The sequence below is a fragment of the Cucumis melo genome, chromosome 4 (genome assembly GCF_025177605.1).
Source record: "Cucumis melo cultivar AY chromosome 4, USDA_Cmelo_AY_1.0, whole genome shotgun sequence".
In the NCBI taxonomy this organism is placed as follows: Eukaryota; Viridiplantae; Streptophyta; class Magnoliopsida; order Cucurbitales; family Cucurbitaceae; genus Cucumis; species Cucumis melo.
In genome coordinates, this window is record NC_066860.1 from 27,483,939 (window position 1) to 27,501,602 (window position 17,664).

Below are 17,664 nucleotides of genomic sequence, written 5' to 3' on the forward strand. Positions count from 1 at the left end.
CTCTTTTGCCACACTGCCCTCGAACATTTCGCTAAAGCAATATCCCATAAATTTCAACTTGTAACGAGGGTCTAAAACAATGGCAGTGTGTAACAAGTACTTGGTATTTTCACTACTCCCCCAATACTTACCATACTTCACTTGCATTTTTGTTGCCATGTCTTTGAGAACAAGATCATCACAATTGGAAGAAAACTTTTTTATGTAATTCTGGATGGTGCTTATCTCATCAAAGATCACATTTGAAGGGGCATGAAGAGAACCAGAGAGTCTTAAAGTCGCTTTATAAAACGGCGATAAAAACGGAACAAGTGTTCTGACAACTTCCCAATCTTTGCTAGCGGGAATATCCTCTTCCAACTAAGCCTTCTCATAGATCTTTAGTCTTTCAAATGCTTTTTCAGATTTCTCTGCTCCCTCCCTCAAGCATCAAGTAGGTATAGTCCCACATATTTGGAAAATCAAGGCACACGACACTCTTGCTAGATAGGTTCTCCTCTGCAATACATTTTTCGAAGATCCTAAATTATTCAGGAGTAGATCTCACAGACCTAACAACATTTCAAATTCTTTGATATCAACTCATGAAAATCTTCCATAATATCACATACGATCAAATTAATAATGTGGGCACAACATCTAACGTACATAAATTTACCATCCATAACCAACATATTCTTGAAATGGTGAACTAAATAAGCAATGGCAGCATCATTTGAACTACCATCATTTATGGTGAAAATCAATATTTTTTCAATACCCCATTTCATCAAATAAGATACTACTCCTTTTCCAATAGTCTCTCCATTGAGATTCTCAATTGGACAAAAATTAAGAATCTTCTTCTTTGACATCAATGAAATGTCCAGTAAGAACTATATAGTTTATGTCGTGATCCGACGTCCACGTATCAATTGTGAGAGAAATTGTAGGACCTTATTCCCCAAAAATCTTCCTCAGAGATTGTTTCTCACTCTGGTATATTTCCAATATATACTTAGCTAATGTAGGTTGAGAGGGAATGACAAACTGTGGAACATATTTACACAAAGTTTGCTCCAAAAACCTTCTAAACCCTTCATCTTCCACAAACTTGAGGGGCAATTTATCAATCATGATCATTTTTGCCATTAGTATTTTTGCAACTTCAGAATAAAAAAATCCACTGTTCTCACCTACACTCTCAACTTCCTCTTCCTCTTCCTCCTCCTCACTTTCTAAAATCAAATTCTCTTTATATCCATCTTCTGCCCCACCACAACAAGGCCGACCAGAAGCATAGTTCTCGGTATGTGCTTCCATATCTTCCATCCTATTTCTCTTTAAATGACTGATGTATAAAGCACCACAATATTCACACTCAACATCATAAGGATCATCAATGTTCCCTTTTTTCTTTCCATCGTTTTGATCATTTTCATCCATGTTTGCAACCTCAACCTTGACTGCAGGTGGAGGATTCATGATTTTCCCTACAAGAGTTTGAAAAGCTTATTAAAGTGGATCTAAATCATTAGAAGAGAGTAGATAACGAACATTATCTCTAATTCTAAGGCTAAGAAGGAGATTCAATCAAAATTAACATCACTTTCTGTTTCAGTCAATGTAAAATAGAATGTTAGGTCACATTTACCCATTAGCAACATAATAAATCAGACATAATATAAAAAGTGAGCCCCATTTGATTATGTTTGATTTTGTTTACCAGTCTTCAATCCAATTTCTGTTGAAAATTACGTAAGATATTGTTCCCTACTGTTATAATGGAAAAGTGTGAAAACAATCCAATTAATTGCGATTTTCACCCATTACGATTGACCCATCCATAGAATTTCATTACGATTACATACTTTTCATTTCATATCGGTAAACATGGCATTAGTCTCAGTTTCAATTGATTTTTGGTTTGTCAAAAGAAACAAGAGAGGGTCAAATCCACGATTCCCTGAAACTAGCGGTTCTAACTGTAGTAAATTCCAAATTTGGTCACTGTCATTAAAATCTTGATGAGAAAGTACCATACACACTTTCTAGTGTTAGAGATTGAGAACTAACCTCCAAACTTCTGTTCTACCTTTCTTTATTCTTTGACTACTTGACATAGTTTGAAGAAAAAGTACCCAAATACTCCGATTCAAATAAATTTTTCATGAAAAAAAAAAAAAAACAGAGTGTTCATTTTTCTTTTTGAAGTCGGAAAGTTTTGTTTCTTCAAAGCAACGAAAAATAAGTCAATATATATAATTTCAAAACTGAATTTCATGCATACGTAGGATTTGGCCAAAAAAAAATTCAAAGAAAAAGAATTTTTGCGGCTTCTTAAGGCAAAAAATGACGGCGTAAACGGCGGCCGGCAGCCGGAGGAGCAACCAGTGAAGAGGGAAGAGAGAGGCGTTAGGGTTGAGGAACAGTGGCAAAAAATAAACAAGAAAGCGAATCTAGCAATTCGTAGGGTTTTCTTTGAGAGGAAGAGATGAAAATCGAAAGCCATAAGATCGGATTTAAAAGCCATTATTATTGGGGAAATACAAAAAGGTGATAAAAATTCCGGCAACCGGTGCGGTGGAAAATCGGTTAACCGAACCGTAGGTGGGCTGACAGAGAAGTTCGGTGGGGAATACGCGGGATGAGAGATGAAGAAGGTCAAGACGACGTCGTTCTCACATATCGTTTTAATATAATCTCGATGTTGTGTTTTTATTATCATAAGTTTTGGGTATAATTATTATTTAGTTCTTAATCTAATTATTTATTTAGTCCTTAATGCTATAATTTTACAAGTTAGTTTTAAGTTTAATTCCACTTAGTCCCTAAGATTACAAAAGGGCGCTTTTTTACTTATAAATTTTAGAGTTTGCTTTGGTTTGGTACTCATATTTCAATATTTTACCTTTATTTTTATTTCAAACTTTGCAAATTCTTATTTTTGATCTTTGATTTAGACTATAAATTAAATTAATTAAAAGTAAATTACAAAAATTGAAATTTTATAATTAATGGTCTACAATGGTAAAAAGTTAATAGATATTAACACTAGGTATGTGTTTAGTGAAAAATCAATTTTAAAACTTTAGATACCAAATAGAAAGAGAACAAAAGGATAAAAATATACAATTTGGAAACCTAATAGTAAGAGCGAAACCTTTTAAAATGAAAACTAATTACTAAACTTAAATTAACCAATTGACCAAAAGTGTATTTTTCCCATATTTTTATTTAACGGGACATAAGCATCTTGTGACACGAGTAAGAAATCTATCCGATATCCATCCCTATCCAATAGCAAGACATTCATAGGACAGCTAGAGTTGTAAAAACAAATATTCTTATTATTAATAACAATTTAATTTATAAATCTATTAAACCTAGTTTTCAAATATTAAATACCATGTACATATTCAAAATCTCAAACATTTATATCACAATAATTGACATACACAGTCGATAAAATATTCAAATTTCTTGCATTTTTTTTTAGTATCTAAATCTTTTAAAGAGAAAATGTACCAACAAACTACAATTTACAGTTTTTACACAATTTCATTGTTGCAAGTCATAATTTAATAACCGACTACATCTCATCTTCATTCATAGTTTCATAAACTCAAAAGGTAGACGAAGGAGGGAAAGTTCCACGTGCCTTGAACTCGTTTATTTCGTAGTTCTTGATTCCTTGTACTTCAATCTATCTCAATTCTTAGTTATTGACCCTCAAAATTACTCAATAAAATAATGTATTCCAACCAAAATATTGTAAAGTTTGAATCACTCTACAGTCGAAAGAATAGGGACAGAGAGTGAGAAATGTAATAAATATGTAATTTGCTTGTTATACAGAAAGCTATCAAGAAAATCAGGCTAAAGCTAAGAAAAGAGCAAAACCATTACGGAAGATGATAAAACAAAGGTGATTAAATAAGCAGAAGCTAAAGGTGGAAAAGTCGGCACCAATGAAAGATGCAGCATACCGGATATTGCGAGTGGAGGCGTCTGTGCATGCCCAAGCAACCTGGATATAGTAGGATTGCTGGGGAGAAGAAATATTGTTCACGTAGAGCTTTTCTTACTCTTCTTCTTTCTTGAAGCAAAACTGCTGGGTCCAATCTCTATCGACATTCTTTTGGTACTGTGATCAACAAATTCAGTAATCAACATGAGACTTGACAAGTTGACATAATTTCGGACAGAACGACAAAAGTGATGCATATGTAAGCTAATGGTTTCTTTTGCATACCGCTTAGACAATTCATCTGACTCATTTTCATGGTGTTTATCTTCATCTGACTTGTTTCCACCGTGTTCATCTTTATCATCCTCGTCATCTGAAGTGGAAAGAAAACCAATTTCAGTGAAGTAAAATTTTCACTCCATAAAAAAGCCAATCAAGATATTGTAGACACGAGATCCTATGGGTTGGGTGAAAAATTATTTTCCATCCAACAGGTTAGACGTTTAGACAGTAATTCATCAAATTAAAGAAAGTGAGCAGTTTCCACAAGCTTATATCTGCAGCATCAACGACCTCTGATAGAAAAAAAGAGTTCTTCTCACTTTTTACATTCTACCTAGAGGCTTGAACCCAGGACTTGGGCTAAGCTTCCACTTATAGCTGGAATTCTTGGTAGGATCACCCTTATGCTAAAATTAATAATGTTTATATTCCTGAAATCTTTTGTAATCTTTATAGATGAGTTCTTTCCATATCATTTCACTGAATCAAAGTAATTGTTTTCTACCAAGAAAAAAGAAGTCCATTGATCTAATTTGTTTACAATCAACCAATGTAATTGTTTCCTATCCAACTTCTTAAGTTAGCATAAACAACTCCCCTCTTAATCTACTTTTCACGAATATTTAAGAACTACATCTTACCTCAAACACAAACTTCCTAACTCCAACATATTAACTCCTATCGGTGGAGCAAACACCCTGCGTTTCGCTTTCAATTGATTTGATTGATCGAGGTTTTATGTACATCCCTACCTAATCATGGGCAACAAAAGCCTGGGTTCAATCCTATATGTTCCCTTCTCTTTGGTGAGAAGGGGATCTGCAAGTTAACAAAAGGGGAATGACGCAATTCTTCTCACCAACAGCGAAATCATGCAGCCAAAAACCACCCACCCCAAAGTGGAGGCCAACTTAGAAGAGGAAGTAGACTAAGGGGAAACTGAATTCCATGCTGAAGAAATCAGACACGTGCATACCCCATTAGAAGAAACAAATAACAACGCAGGAAAAGCTCAAACTCCCTAGCTGCTGGAAATATATTCTATGAAAAGCTCAAGCTCCCTAACTGCTGGAAATATATTCTATGACTTGGCAATAAAACATGCTTTAATAGAATTACAAGGGTCCCTAATTGCTTTATCAACATCCTAAGCTGGAACATCAATGGCATAATGCTCAGTGTGGCAACTGAAATCTCATCATGTGGCAGACAAGAACAAAATCTCTCAGAGGTCTAAAATAATTGGTTAGTCGTTAGTGCTCTCTCAAATCTTGAAAATCGTAGCTTTCCATCCATACAAGGAGAGAGCCATCCTTAAAATCACCAAAGAACTCCACCAATACCCAAAGAATGTAAGCCTTGCCCCACAGAGTAACTTAAACAAATTTTTTTATGGTTGACTAATAGAGCTATATCAGAAACTCAATCAATAATTCTTGGATTTCCTTACTAAACACAGTTTCCTACCTTTTAAATGCATAGGAGATATCCAAACAGCCAAAGGCAAGCAACCTAAAACCAAACCAAATCCCATAAGTCAAAAACCAAACCCAAGAAAGAACTCCAGAGATCTCTCTACCACAACCATTAACCCCAACCTAACTCCCTGCTTTACCGTGAAAATTTCACAATTAAAGGGAATAATTAGCTCTTATTAGTTCAATAAATGAAGTTCCCTTTAAATATATATACAAAAGATAACCAGCTGCAAACTAGCTAACAACTATGGTCAACCACAACATCTGCAATTACTAAACAGAAAGTAACTAACTACAAGTAATTACAAGTGTTATCATGTAAAAGAAAATAATGAGAGAGTAACATATAAAGGTTTAAACCATTTTTAATATACATCAGGTTCACACTTGATGTCGTACTACCTAACTCATTCCAGATTTTGCATTCAATGAGCTACTACATTTCCTTGTTTGCATGCTTGTGACTTAAATGAAAAGCTAAACGTAAATATACTGTGAAGTTTGCAAAATTGACAAACATACCCATTGCAATGATTTTATCACTTTCATGCTCCAAATCTGATCCTGAAGCCCATCGGTCTCCTCCATTGTCATTATCCCAACGTTGCCCTACTGGAGGCATCCAGAAGGCATCCTCCGGATCACTTTCCCCATTGCATTCCTGAGCTTCAGAAATAGTCTCCTCCTGTTCCTTCTTCTTCTTCTTCTTCTTCTTCTTTGAATTTTCTGTACTTGGCTTCAACTCCTTGGCGGCCTTCTTCTTGCTTTGCTGCTCTCCTGATTTAGCCATTGAATCTTTCTCTGACTCCTTTTGCTCTACAATATAAACACAAACTTTGTCAACACTTAATCGCACCAACCAGCAGCAATTTGTCTCTTGAGCACGACAAGATCAGAACTTGTCATGAGCACATCATCGGTAAGAATAAAAGATTACAATAGACAATCCATGTAAACTGAGAAGTACAAACCTAATTTGTTGAGGAATCGTTTGCCGTTGATGTGCTTCCATATATGTTCCTCTGTTTTGTTGATCGTATCACCAGTCAGTTTGCATTTTAGCTTCGAACTGCAGAACAAATAATAATAATAATAATAATAATAATAATAATAATAATAATAATAATAATAATAATAATAATAATAATAATATAAGCCAATGCCATTGATCCATTGATTTCCAACTGAACATGAAATAACAGACAAGAAAGGGAAAATCATTAAAAAATAACTAAATAACTACAGCTCAAATACCAAGAAAAGACAAATGTCAAACTCAATAAGACCAAAATCACCAACTTCCAAGGTTAATGGAGCTCACATTGAAGCTCATTAAATCACCAACAGCAATCAAATAAATACTACTCTACTCGACTTTGATTTCATCCTAACTTTATCGATTATGAAGCTGCAATCAATCCATCAACCAGAAGCTATATTTCCATGAAAATTCTATTTATTTCCACGGAAATCAGGAAATCAACGGGTTCACCGAGCTAAACCTTTCTCATATTACAAATCTCCAAGTATGATGATGATGAATTGTATGAACATAAAGGAAATAAGTTTAGAGTACCGAGAGAGAGGGTCCTGCTCGAACATATTGAGAGGAGCTTTCCGACGGGACAAAGCGAAATCGACAAGGCCAAGACGGCAGCGTTTGGTCCGAGAATAAGAGTCCTTATCCTTGGCAAGAACTTCGTGACCAGTCTCAACGCAGCGGAAGCGGCCATTGTCGAGCTCCGTGAAGGTCGGTTGCCCTAGAAGGTGCAGCCCTTCCACCGTCTCCTCGGCGGTACTCGTCGACATTGATGGGTTTTGATTTGGGGGATAAAGGGGGTATCGGGTGGGCTTTGGGGGCTGTTTTAAAACCTCCCTAAAACAAAACCACATCACACAAAAATAAATATTTTCTCAAATACTCTATTTTATATATATATTTTTTTAATTAATTAATATTTGTAATATTTTTATACCTTATGGTAATATATTTTAGCTTTTATTTTCTGTATTATGATAAATACCTATACCAATTTAGATTAATTTATTATAAACGATCGTATATGTATAATTTTGTAATTTAAAATAATTTTTCATATTTTTAATCTTTTTCCTACTATTTTTGTGTAATCACAAATTTAGTCTAAAGCTCTTGATTTGTGTATGTATATATTTTTACCGAACAAAGTATTGAAATTATATGCTTAACATGTGTTGAATAAGAAATTTTGGAACCAATCACAAATTGTCACATCATTTACTAAAACAATTGTATTTAATATTAACTAAAAATTGACATGTTCCCAAATTAAATTTAAAGACAAATTGGACAATTCTAATGATGTCAGGTGTCTTTATTATGACAATTGAATCAAATTAATTATTTTGGTTCAATTAAATATTATTTAGTTAGGCTAAAATTCAATTGAACACAAAAATAAGCTTAAAGCTTAATTTAGCCTAAAATAAAATATAACCCAAATGACTAGAACAGGGTCAAGTCCATAAAAACCCTTGACTCCAGAAGGTACAGAGAGAATTCTCTCAAGAGATAAAAGCCTCTTCAATTCCTGAAGTCGACCACCCTCGAAGATTGAAGCACTTGAAGATACAAGCTTTCTTCCAAGACTCCAATTTCAAGAATATTTTCGAATATTGAAGCTTCTTTGAAGATCCAAGCTTTCTTCCAAGTCTCCAACTTCAAGAACACCTTCGAAGATTGAAGCTTCTTTGAAGATCCAAGCTTTCTTCCAAGTCTTCAACTTCAAGAACATCATCGAAAATTGAAGCTTCTTCGAAGATACAAGCTTTCTTCCAAGACTCCAACTTCAAGAACATCACGTGCTTCGCTTCCTCAAATCAAGTGTAAGCATCCAGCCGAGAGAGAATCAGAGGATCAAATTCTAGAGATCGAACCACATCGCATCGAATCAACATAAATACAACATCAACACAAGTTCAACTCCACGAATCAAATTTCTTCCGAAGTCTCGTGTGAACAACATGTTATTTACGTCAAATAAATCAATTGTTTATAAATCGTAAGGGTTGAGTTAGGTCAGATGGAAGTTTTTATAATTTTTTTGGGTTTGGATTGGATTCGGGTTACATACTTTAAATTTTTGGTTGACTCAATTCAATCTGAATTTTTAACATTATTAAAATATATATTACAACTTATAAATATTATTATGAAGTTTTTTTTTAAGTTTGTAATAGATACGTTGAATTTTGATATTTAACAATTGAGTTTTATGAAATTTTAGTTATTGAAATGTACGGTAGACAGATTTAATTATTTTAAGTTAATAAATAATATACTTAAAAAGTTGATAACCCAACCCAACCCTAATAAATTGGTTTGGGTTGAAGATTTGGATTGTTAATTAGACCAACCCAAATTTTTAGGTTGGTCCAAAAAATCTCCCCAACCCAATTCATTTACACTCCAATGTAATGCAACTCATCAATTATTTTTAGAGATTTTATAATGTATAACCTTTTTGGTATAAAATATTAAGTATATGTCAATTTATTAAACAATTTGCAAATATAGAAAATATTTGATTTTTTAAATATATACCAATATTGCCCTCGTTTTAAAAAGGAAATTAGCGCAATTTTCTCCTTCTCCATTTTCACCATCTTTCCTCTTCTCCACGATTTTCTCCCTTCTCCGATATATTCTCCGCGATTTTCTCCCTTCTCCATCTTTACCATCGTTTGTGTGATTTTCTCCACGTTAAGAACACCTTCTTCCACCTCCAACCACACCTTCTTCCGCCTCCAACCAGTCGTCATCTTATTGTCTATGATTTTCTCCTACTTTCGTTAAATCATCTGGTATGTAATCAGATATTTTTTAAAGATTTTAGATTTGATATTTCTTTTTAGTTGTTTTCTCTTATTTTAGTTTTTCTGTTTGAATCTTTGTAATCTTTATATTTAGGTGTTTCCTCTAATTTTAATAATTTTTCAGTTCGAATCTTTGTAGATTTTTTTTTTTTTTGTTGATTTCATGTTTTTAGGTTAAAAGAATTACATGTCTATTAATGATAGCGATAGACTTGTATCCTAGTGTATCATTTATACACTATGATACAAGTCTATCACTAATAGACACTTTGTCTTCTATCAATATTTCAATGTAATACTAGGATGATAATTATTTCTTTTTTAATTTCTGCAGTAATTTTGAATTATGATTAAGCTTCCAATAGTAATGTTTCATAGTGGACAGTGGGATGATACAAATAGTTACTTGAATTACAAGACTACAGGCGTATTAGTTGATGAGATGATGTGTTTTGACAATTTAATGAGTTTGATATTAAGAGAAGTTCGATTTGATGCATCTCCTTCTTCAATACAATTGTCAATCTTATTGGATTATGGTATCACTGATATTCAAACTATGGTTCAAATTCACGAAGATAAAGATGTTACTTGGTTTCTAAGTTTAGTTAAAGGGAAAATTACAAGATATCCATTAGTTGACCATGCTATTGCTCATGTCTCTAATATGGATTTAGAATGGTCTAGTGTTGTTGACAGTGGGATGGATAATTTGTGTTCTTTGTTGCCTTCTTCTTCCATTGATGATGATTTTCAAATTCTTACGGATATTCATGTTAGTAGCTTGTCTTCTACATTCGATTTGAAAGAAAAGGATTTGTTTGCTAGCAAGGAACTACTATCAAAGTCATTTTACTACATTGCTATAAAGAACAACTTTGAGAGTTGAAGATTGTGAAATCAAATTCTAAATCTATTGAGTTTAAGTCCTCCCAAGATAATTGTCCATGGTATGTCTCTGTGCATCTCGTTACAAGGGTGGGGAATTATGGCAACTAAGGAAGTATATTGCTAATCACAATTGCTCCATAAATGTTATTCAAGCATCTTCATCATTGATCAGTGATTGTATTGTAAAAGACTTTAGTTCTTTTGACCGTCCGACTCCAAATGATATTATGATTCACATGCGTACTAAACTTGGGGTAAATGTTAGCTACTATAAAGCGTGGAGGGCAAATGAACTTGTTATGAATTCTTTGAATGGTGAAGCAAAAGAATCTTATGCCTTGATTCCAAACTTTTTTATGAAACTTAAAGAAATTAACTCAGGTATGTTTTTATTCTTACAATTTATATATCATCAATCAAGCTTTTAATGATATGGTCTATCACCGATAAGTTCTATCAATGATAGACCTTATAGTAAATGAGCATATCATCAGACGACTGATGTTATGGTGGTTTACTATAGGGTCTATCAGTGATAAACCATATAAGTGGCAGACTTATAGTAAAAGAACATGTTATTTGTCTTTGATGTATATGTATGTGTACATATATTAATAATTTTCTTTTATTTCAGGTTCATTTACTGCTTATGAAACTGATACAGAGGGACATTTTAAGTACTGTTTTATGGCTATTGGAGCATGCATTGAAGGATGGAAATATTGTAGGCCTAACATATCAGTTGACGGGACATTTTTGAAATCTAAATATGGTGAAACTCTTTTGACAGTCTCAACAATTGATGGTAATAATCAAATTTTCCTATTGGCCTTTAGTATTGTAGAATATGAAAATGATGCATCCTGAAGATGGTTTTTTTAGAATATTAAGAATAGTTTAGGGGATCAGAAAGATTTAGTTATAATATCTGATCGACGTTTAAGTTTTCCAAAAAGTGTTCATAATGTTTTTCCAAATGCTGAATATTGCGTTTGTTTGCAACACCTTCTAAAAAGTTTGAAGTTGATATATAAGGATCCTATAATTGATAAGCTCTTTTTTAAATGTGGAAAAGCATATACAGTTGTTGATTTTGAGACTAATATGAGATGGAGGGAGTCTATGTATCCTAGTATACAAGACTATCTTAGTAAGGTTGGTTTTGAAAAGTGCGCTCAAGGATACTGTACAAGGAAAAAATATCAAATGATGACTACAGACATTTCAGAAAGCTTAAATGCAGTTCTAAAAGAATCTAGAGATTTTCTTGTTGCAGCATTACTCGATTCTATCAAACAAATACTTCAAAATTGGTTTTATGATCGGAGAAAAGTTGCATGTTGTATGAGAACTGTTTTAACTAGTTGGGCTGAGGGTGAATTATGAATACAACATCAAAACTCAAGAAGCTTCACGTTAAGTTTTTGTGTTTCAATGTTTATTTATTTAATTAGTGGGTAATATAATAAGACCTATCAATGATAGACTCTATTGCTGATAGATTCTTATTAGTGATTGTCTATATCAGTGATAGATTCTATCAGTGATAGACCATATATGTTGACTAAGTTTTTTTTTTCAAGTTAATTCTATTAATGATGTTGAATTTCAAGTGATTGATGGAAGAAAACGATTTATTGTACAATTAGATTGCAAATCATGTACTTGTTGCATTTGGGATCTTGATGAAATTCCATGCGCCCACACACTTGCTGTTATTCGTGGGCGTAATATGAATACTTACTCTTTTGTTTCCAAGTATTTTTTGTCTAAGTACTTTGATTTCAACTTATACTAGATCAGTTCGTCCGGTTGGGAACCATGCTAATTGGAAGTCTATTGGGATTGACATGAACATACTACCTTCAACTTTCAAGCGTCGAGCAGGACGACCTCTAAAACAAAAAATACTATCAATTGGCAAGAAGAAAAGTCACTCAAGATGCAGCCATTGTCATCGTGCTGGTCACAATCGTAGAAATTGCAGATTTCCACCATTTTTATAGTGACGTGATATTATGTTTTTTATAATAATCTTTTAGCTCGAGCATATAGAACATTTATTTTGTGTGTTTAGTAAATACTTTCTATTTGTTTGACTCAAATCGTTCAATAATAATCTACCTTTTTCTCAAGACTATAAAAGTAAAAGTGATTTTATTGTAAAGTCTATCACATATAGTTTCAATGATAGATTTTATTGTGTAGTCATCACCAATAGTTTCTACCAGTGATAGAAACCAATATACAATTGAAGGAACTAGAAGGGATAATTGATGAAAGGAAATGTTCAAACCTTTCAATAATAATCTACCTTTTTCTCAAGACTATATTGTAAAGTAGTAATATGAAGTAATCCACTATAAAGTCTATCACAGATAGTTTCCATCAACGATAGGCTTTATTGTGTAGTCATCACCAATAGTTTCTATCAGTGATAGAAACCAATATACAACTGAAGGAACTAGAAGGGATAATTGATGAAAGGAATGGTTCAATAAATACTAATCTCAATGCAAACAAAGACAAAAAAAAAAACTTGTAATGTTTTAATCCAACATTTTTCTTCATTAATATGGTAAAATCAACTAACAACATATGTACTACAAACATCCACAAAACAACTAATGCACTACAATATTCGTCTACTCAATATTGAGAGATTTGTACATCAAAACAATGTGAACTCTATCACAAATATAAACAAAACTACTGCACTACAATATCTATCTACTTATTATTGAGAGATTTGCAAATCAAAACTAGGTGCAAGATCCTTTATTCAAGGAGAATGTCTTGTTGGTTTTAGAGAATCATTCTTCTTGCCTCTTGCATTCTTTTGCTCTTTCACATTCTCCAACACTTTCTTTAATGGTTTAGGTTGTCTCTTCGGCCTAGCATTTTCAATATTCTTCGCTATTTCCATAATTTTCACTTTTTCCTTTTCTTGAACAACCTGAAAAAATAATATTGAATTAGAGTTTATACATATACACATTAAGTCTATCATAAAACAACAAAATGTGATTATTATAATACCTTCACTTTGTTTGATGTGTCATGCACCATTTTTCACTTATTTTCACAATGATTATCATCTTCCTCGATTTCCTCGTTATCTTCAATCTTTTACAAATATTAATATTAGTATTGCAATAAAAAGAATTATAGAAACTGTCAATATCCTATCATTGATAGACGTTTGAATCACAATTGAGATCTAAGAATAGTCTATCACTGATAGAACCCTATCACTAATAGACTTAAATCATAGAAAGAATAGTCTATCATTGATACAATTCTATCATTGATAGACTTTTCACTCACAAACATAATAGTCTTGGGAACAAATAAAAGTAAAAGAACTAGACTCTTTAATAATTTTACCTCTTTCTCTCTATCAACATCAGCATCAATCATTTATAAACTTATTGATGGAGGAGAATTTTTTTCAAGGGCTCTTGAGATTGTTTTTCACTTTCACATTTATGCGGAAATTTTTGATTTACAACTTCTGTCAGTGAAAGTAACAAACGAACAATCTCCTCTTGTCCCTTCTTCAAGCAGTCCAAATCTTCTTTGTGCTGTTTTTTTAAATCTTCAATATCTTCATGTAAAGAAGATATTCTTTCTGCATCAGAAACCTAGATTTAATTTTCAAGTAATGCACAAACCCAGATTTCCAAAACCTACACTCCAAACACAGTCATTTATAATTCCTAGGCATCAAAACCTCATCAGATAAGCCCACAGACATTTAATTCCTAGGCATTTGATTCTGAACTTGCGCACCAAACAGTCCCCTTTAGGTTTCGGAGAGTAAGAAAGAAGGTGAATAAAGATGTAGATACAGAAACGACGTCGTGGAAAGGAAAATACACAAATACGGAGAAGAAGAAGAAAAAAAAAGTCAGAAATTGAAGGGAGTAATTTAAACTTTGAATCGAAGGGAAACAAAAAGAAGAAGAAGAAAAAAACAAGAAGAAATAAGAAAAAGTGCCATATTGTTCGGTGATGGAAGGGAAATTGAAAAGCCAACACGGGTTGAAGGGATGGGTGAAGACGCGTTGAATGGGGAAGTGAAGAGGGAGAATTTTCGGTAGAAGGAAAGAGAAAGAGGGAGGGATTTGAGGGGTAAAAACGGGTTTATGGAAACCCTCAAACTAGGGTTTCCATAACCCTACATCCAAACGGGTGTTAGGCTTAACTTAACCTAACCCCATAGTGTTAACACTAACACCAAACACACCTTAAAGTTTTAAAGTTTTAAAACTTATCGTAGGGGTGTAAAAATAACTCGAACAATCCAACAACCCGGACTAATATGGGTTGAGTTGGGTTAGTTTAAAATATGGGTCGAGTTAGGTTGGGTCTCTGGTTGGTGGTTAAAAAATTCTGGTCAACCCAGTCCATCCCAAATTAATAATATATATATATATATATATATATATATTTATATTATAGATATTTTATTATTTATTATGGATAATGTTTGGAATGTTGAATGTTTGAAACTTGAATTTATAGATGTTTGAATTTTTTGATGTGAGTGTTTATCGATGTCATACAACAATTTTAAACCGTACAAACATTAAGAATGAAAAAAAAAAAAAGAAAAATACAACCCAACAACCTGTTTACACCCCTAACTTGTCGTTGGATTTTGAAAACGTTGGTAAAAAGTAAATTACAAAACAAGAGATTTAGGGCCCATTTGGGGTTAGGGTTGGGACTGTGGGCTTGGGTTAGCCCAACCCTAACCCCCGTTTGGACCGAAGGTTAAGGAAACCCTAGTTTTAGGGTTTCCTTAACCCGTTTTCGTATGCCGCTTCTAACGCCGATTCGCGTCTTCCCCCTTTTCGTTAATCCGGTTTCGTCGTTCCCCTCAATCCATCTTCCATTTCCACGTTGAAACCGTCTTCAATCTTCTCCTCAACCCTTCTTCATCGAAAATATTTTTGTTTTTCTCTTCTTTCTCTCATCTCCCTCAAGGAATCGACTTCGTATTGTTTCGTTTCGTCTTCTCCCTCAAAGAATCGAGGGTTTCTGTTCGTTGTGTGTTCTCCGCTCCATATCGTTTTGTTTTGTCTTCATCCTTTAATCCATTTCCTTCGTTTGTTTCGTCTTCTCCATTTGTTTCATCTCCCTCAAGGAATCGACTGCATGTTGTTTTGTTTCGTCTTCGAATCGAGGATTTCTGTTCGTTCTGTGTTCTCCGCTCCATTTTGTTTTGTTTTGTTTTCATCCTTTAATCCATTTCGTTCGTTTTGCCGTCTTCTCCCTCAACCATCCTAACCCGCACTTTCTGTTTCGTCTTCATCCTTTAATCCATTTCGCCGTTGCGTTTTTGCGATGAAACCCGATTTCGTTACGCCGAATCTCTCTCTGCATCTCTCTCATCCATCTCTCTCACTCCCGAAAGGATTTCTGTGTTTGTTGAAGCCGACTGTTCAACGTCGTTGGCTCCGAATACGATTTCCTTTTGGAATCTAGGGTTTTGGCTCCTTCTTTACTCCTTGCCGCTCGCGGTTCCATTATGCGGCCGGGTGTTTCGCTTGGCATTTGGTGATTCCTTCACTGATAAGACAGAAACTTCACTCTGCCATTGGATGCCGATGGAGCTTGGTAGGGAGGTATTGGAGTTTTGAATCCACTTTTTTTTAAGCCGATGATGAGTTCCAATTTTGAATTGAAACTGATTTCTTTTGGAATATATGTATTTCTTTGCATTCTGTTGTGTCTTCTGTCTTATTTGTTTACATTTTTCGGCCATGTGTTCTGTATTATTGCGGTCATGTCTTCTGTGTTATTGCTTTACCTTTGGTGACCATGTCTTCTGTATTATTGCACCAATGTCTTCTGTGTTATTGCTTTACCTTCTCCGGCCATGTATTCTGTATTATTGCGCCCATGTCTTCTGTGTTATTGCTTTACCTTCTTCGGTCATGTGTTCTGTATTATTGCGCCCATGTCTTCTGTGTTAATGCTTTACCTTCTCCGGCCGTGTGTTCTGTATTCTTGTGATGTTTTCTCTCTGTTATTGCTTTACCTTTTCCGGCCATGTGTTACAATTCTTCTATTCTTTTCTTACAAATTTTGTTACAATTCTTCTATTTTTTTACAATTCTTCTATTCTTGTATTCTTTTCTTACATATTATTTTCTTACAAATTTTGTTACATTTCTTCTATTATTATCTCTCTGTATTGTTACATTCTTCTATTATTTTCATAGTGTATTGGTCTTCCTTTCTGTATACCTTCCGGTGTTGTCTCTTCCATCTGTTTTTATTGTATGGTTTTGACATACTATTTTCTTACAAATTTTGTTACAATTCTTCTATTCTTATCTCTATGTATTGTTACATTCTTCATTTATTTTCATACTGTATTGGTCTTCCTTTCTGTATACCTTCCAGTGTTGTCTCTTCCATCTGTTTTTAGTGTATGGTTTTGGTATAGCTTTCAGTATATAGGCTTTGACTATTTGGACTTTGTTATGCTTTATGTCAGTTGTAGCAGAAAGATTCCCTGTCTTTTATTGATAAATAGGTTGCAGTCCATTACTTTGGTCTTTATTTTTTTAGTTTAGGTCCATTAAAGTCCTCTTAACTTGCCCCATCTTTCCCCTATATATAACCACGTTTCCTCTTTTCATTCACTGCATTCTTGTCTCTCTTTGTATCCTCTCTCTGGTTCTAACTTATCTTTTGTAAGTTATCTTTTTCTTTTTCTCTGTTTGTGTTAGCATATATGTTTTAATTTCCATTTTCCTATATGTTTCTGATCTCCTTTTCGTATATGTTTATGTCCTCCTTTTCTTTTAGGTTGTTGTCCTCCTTTTCTGTTATGTTTTTGTGATCTTTTTTCTATACCTTTCTGTCCTTTATTTTTTTATCTGTAACTATGATGGAATTCCATTCATTATTTTGAATGGAATCAAAACTCTGAGGCTATGAATTTAAAAATAAACTTCTTGTTTCGGTTTCCCCATTCAATGTGCATTTCAGGTAACATTTGTCGTCATAAAAGGTATGTATATGTAATATTTTTTTTTCATACCTTCTATATTGTGTGTTATGTACAAATATTAACCATCTTGTTTGTCTTATGTAGGACGTCGCGATTCACGAGTTTACTATTTGAAGAGGTACTATTGTAATGACCGTTTGTAGGCTTTCTCTACTGTATTTTTTGTATTTATTTTTTTC

At 33.6% G+C, this 17,664-nt stretch overlaps 1 protein-coding gene across 1 annotated transcript; it reads right to left on the reverse strand.

Annotated features, from left to right (window-relative positions):
* Positions 1–3,717: 3,717 nt before the first annotated feature.
* LOC103502687 (uncharacterized) lies at positions 3,718–7,607 on the reverse strand. The gene is made up of 5 exons (XM_008466715.3): positions 7,286–7,607; positions 6,681–6,778; positions 6,232–6,525; positions 4,235–4,322; positions 3,718–4,126 (listed from the first exon to the last, which is right to left on the reverse strand). Exons 1-5 carry the CDS (start codon positions 7,600–7,602, stop codon positions 4,048–4,050), a joined length of 876 nt encoding a protein of 291 aa, XP_008464937.1. The 5' UTR covers positions 7,603–7,607; the 3' UTR covers positions 3,718–4,047.
* Positions 7,608–17,664: the final 10,057 nt, after the last annotated feature.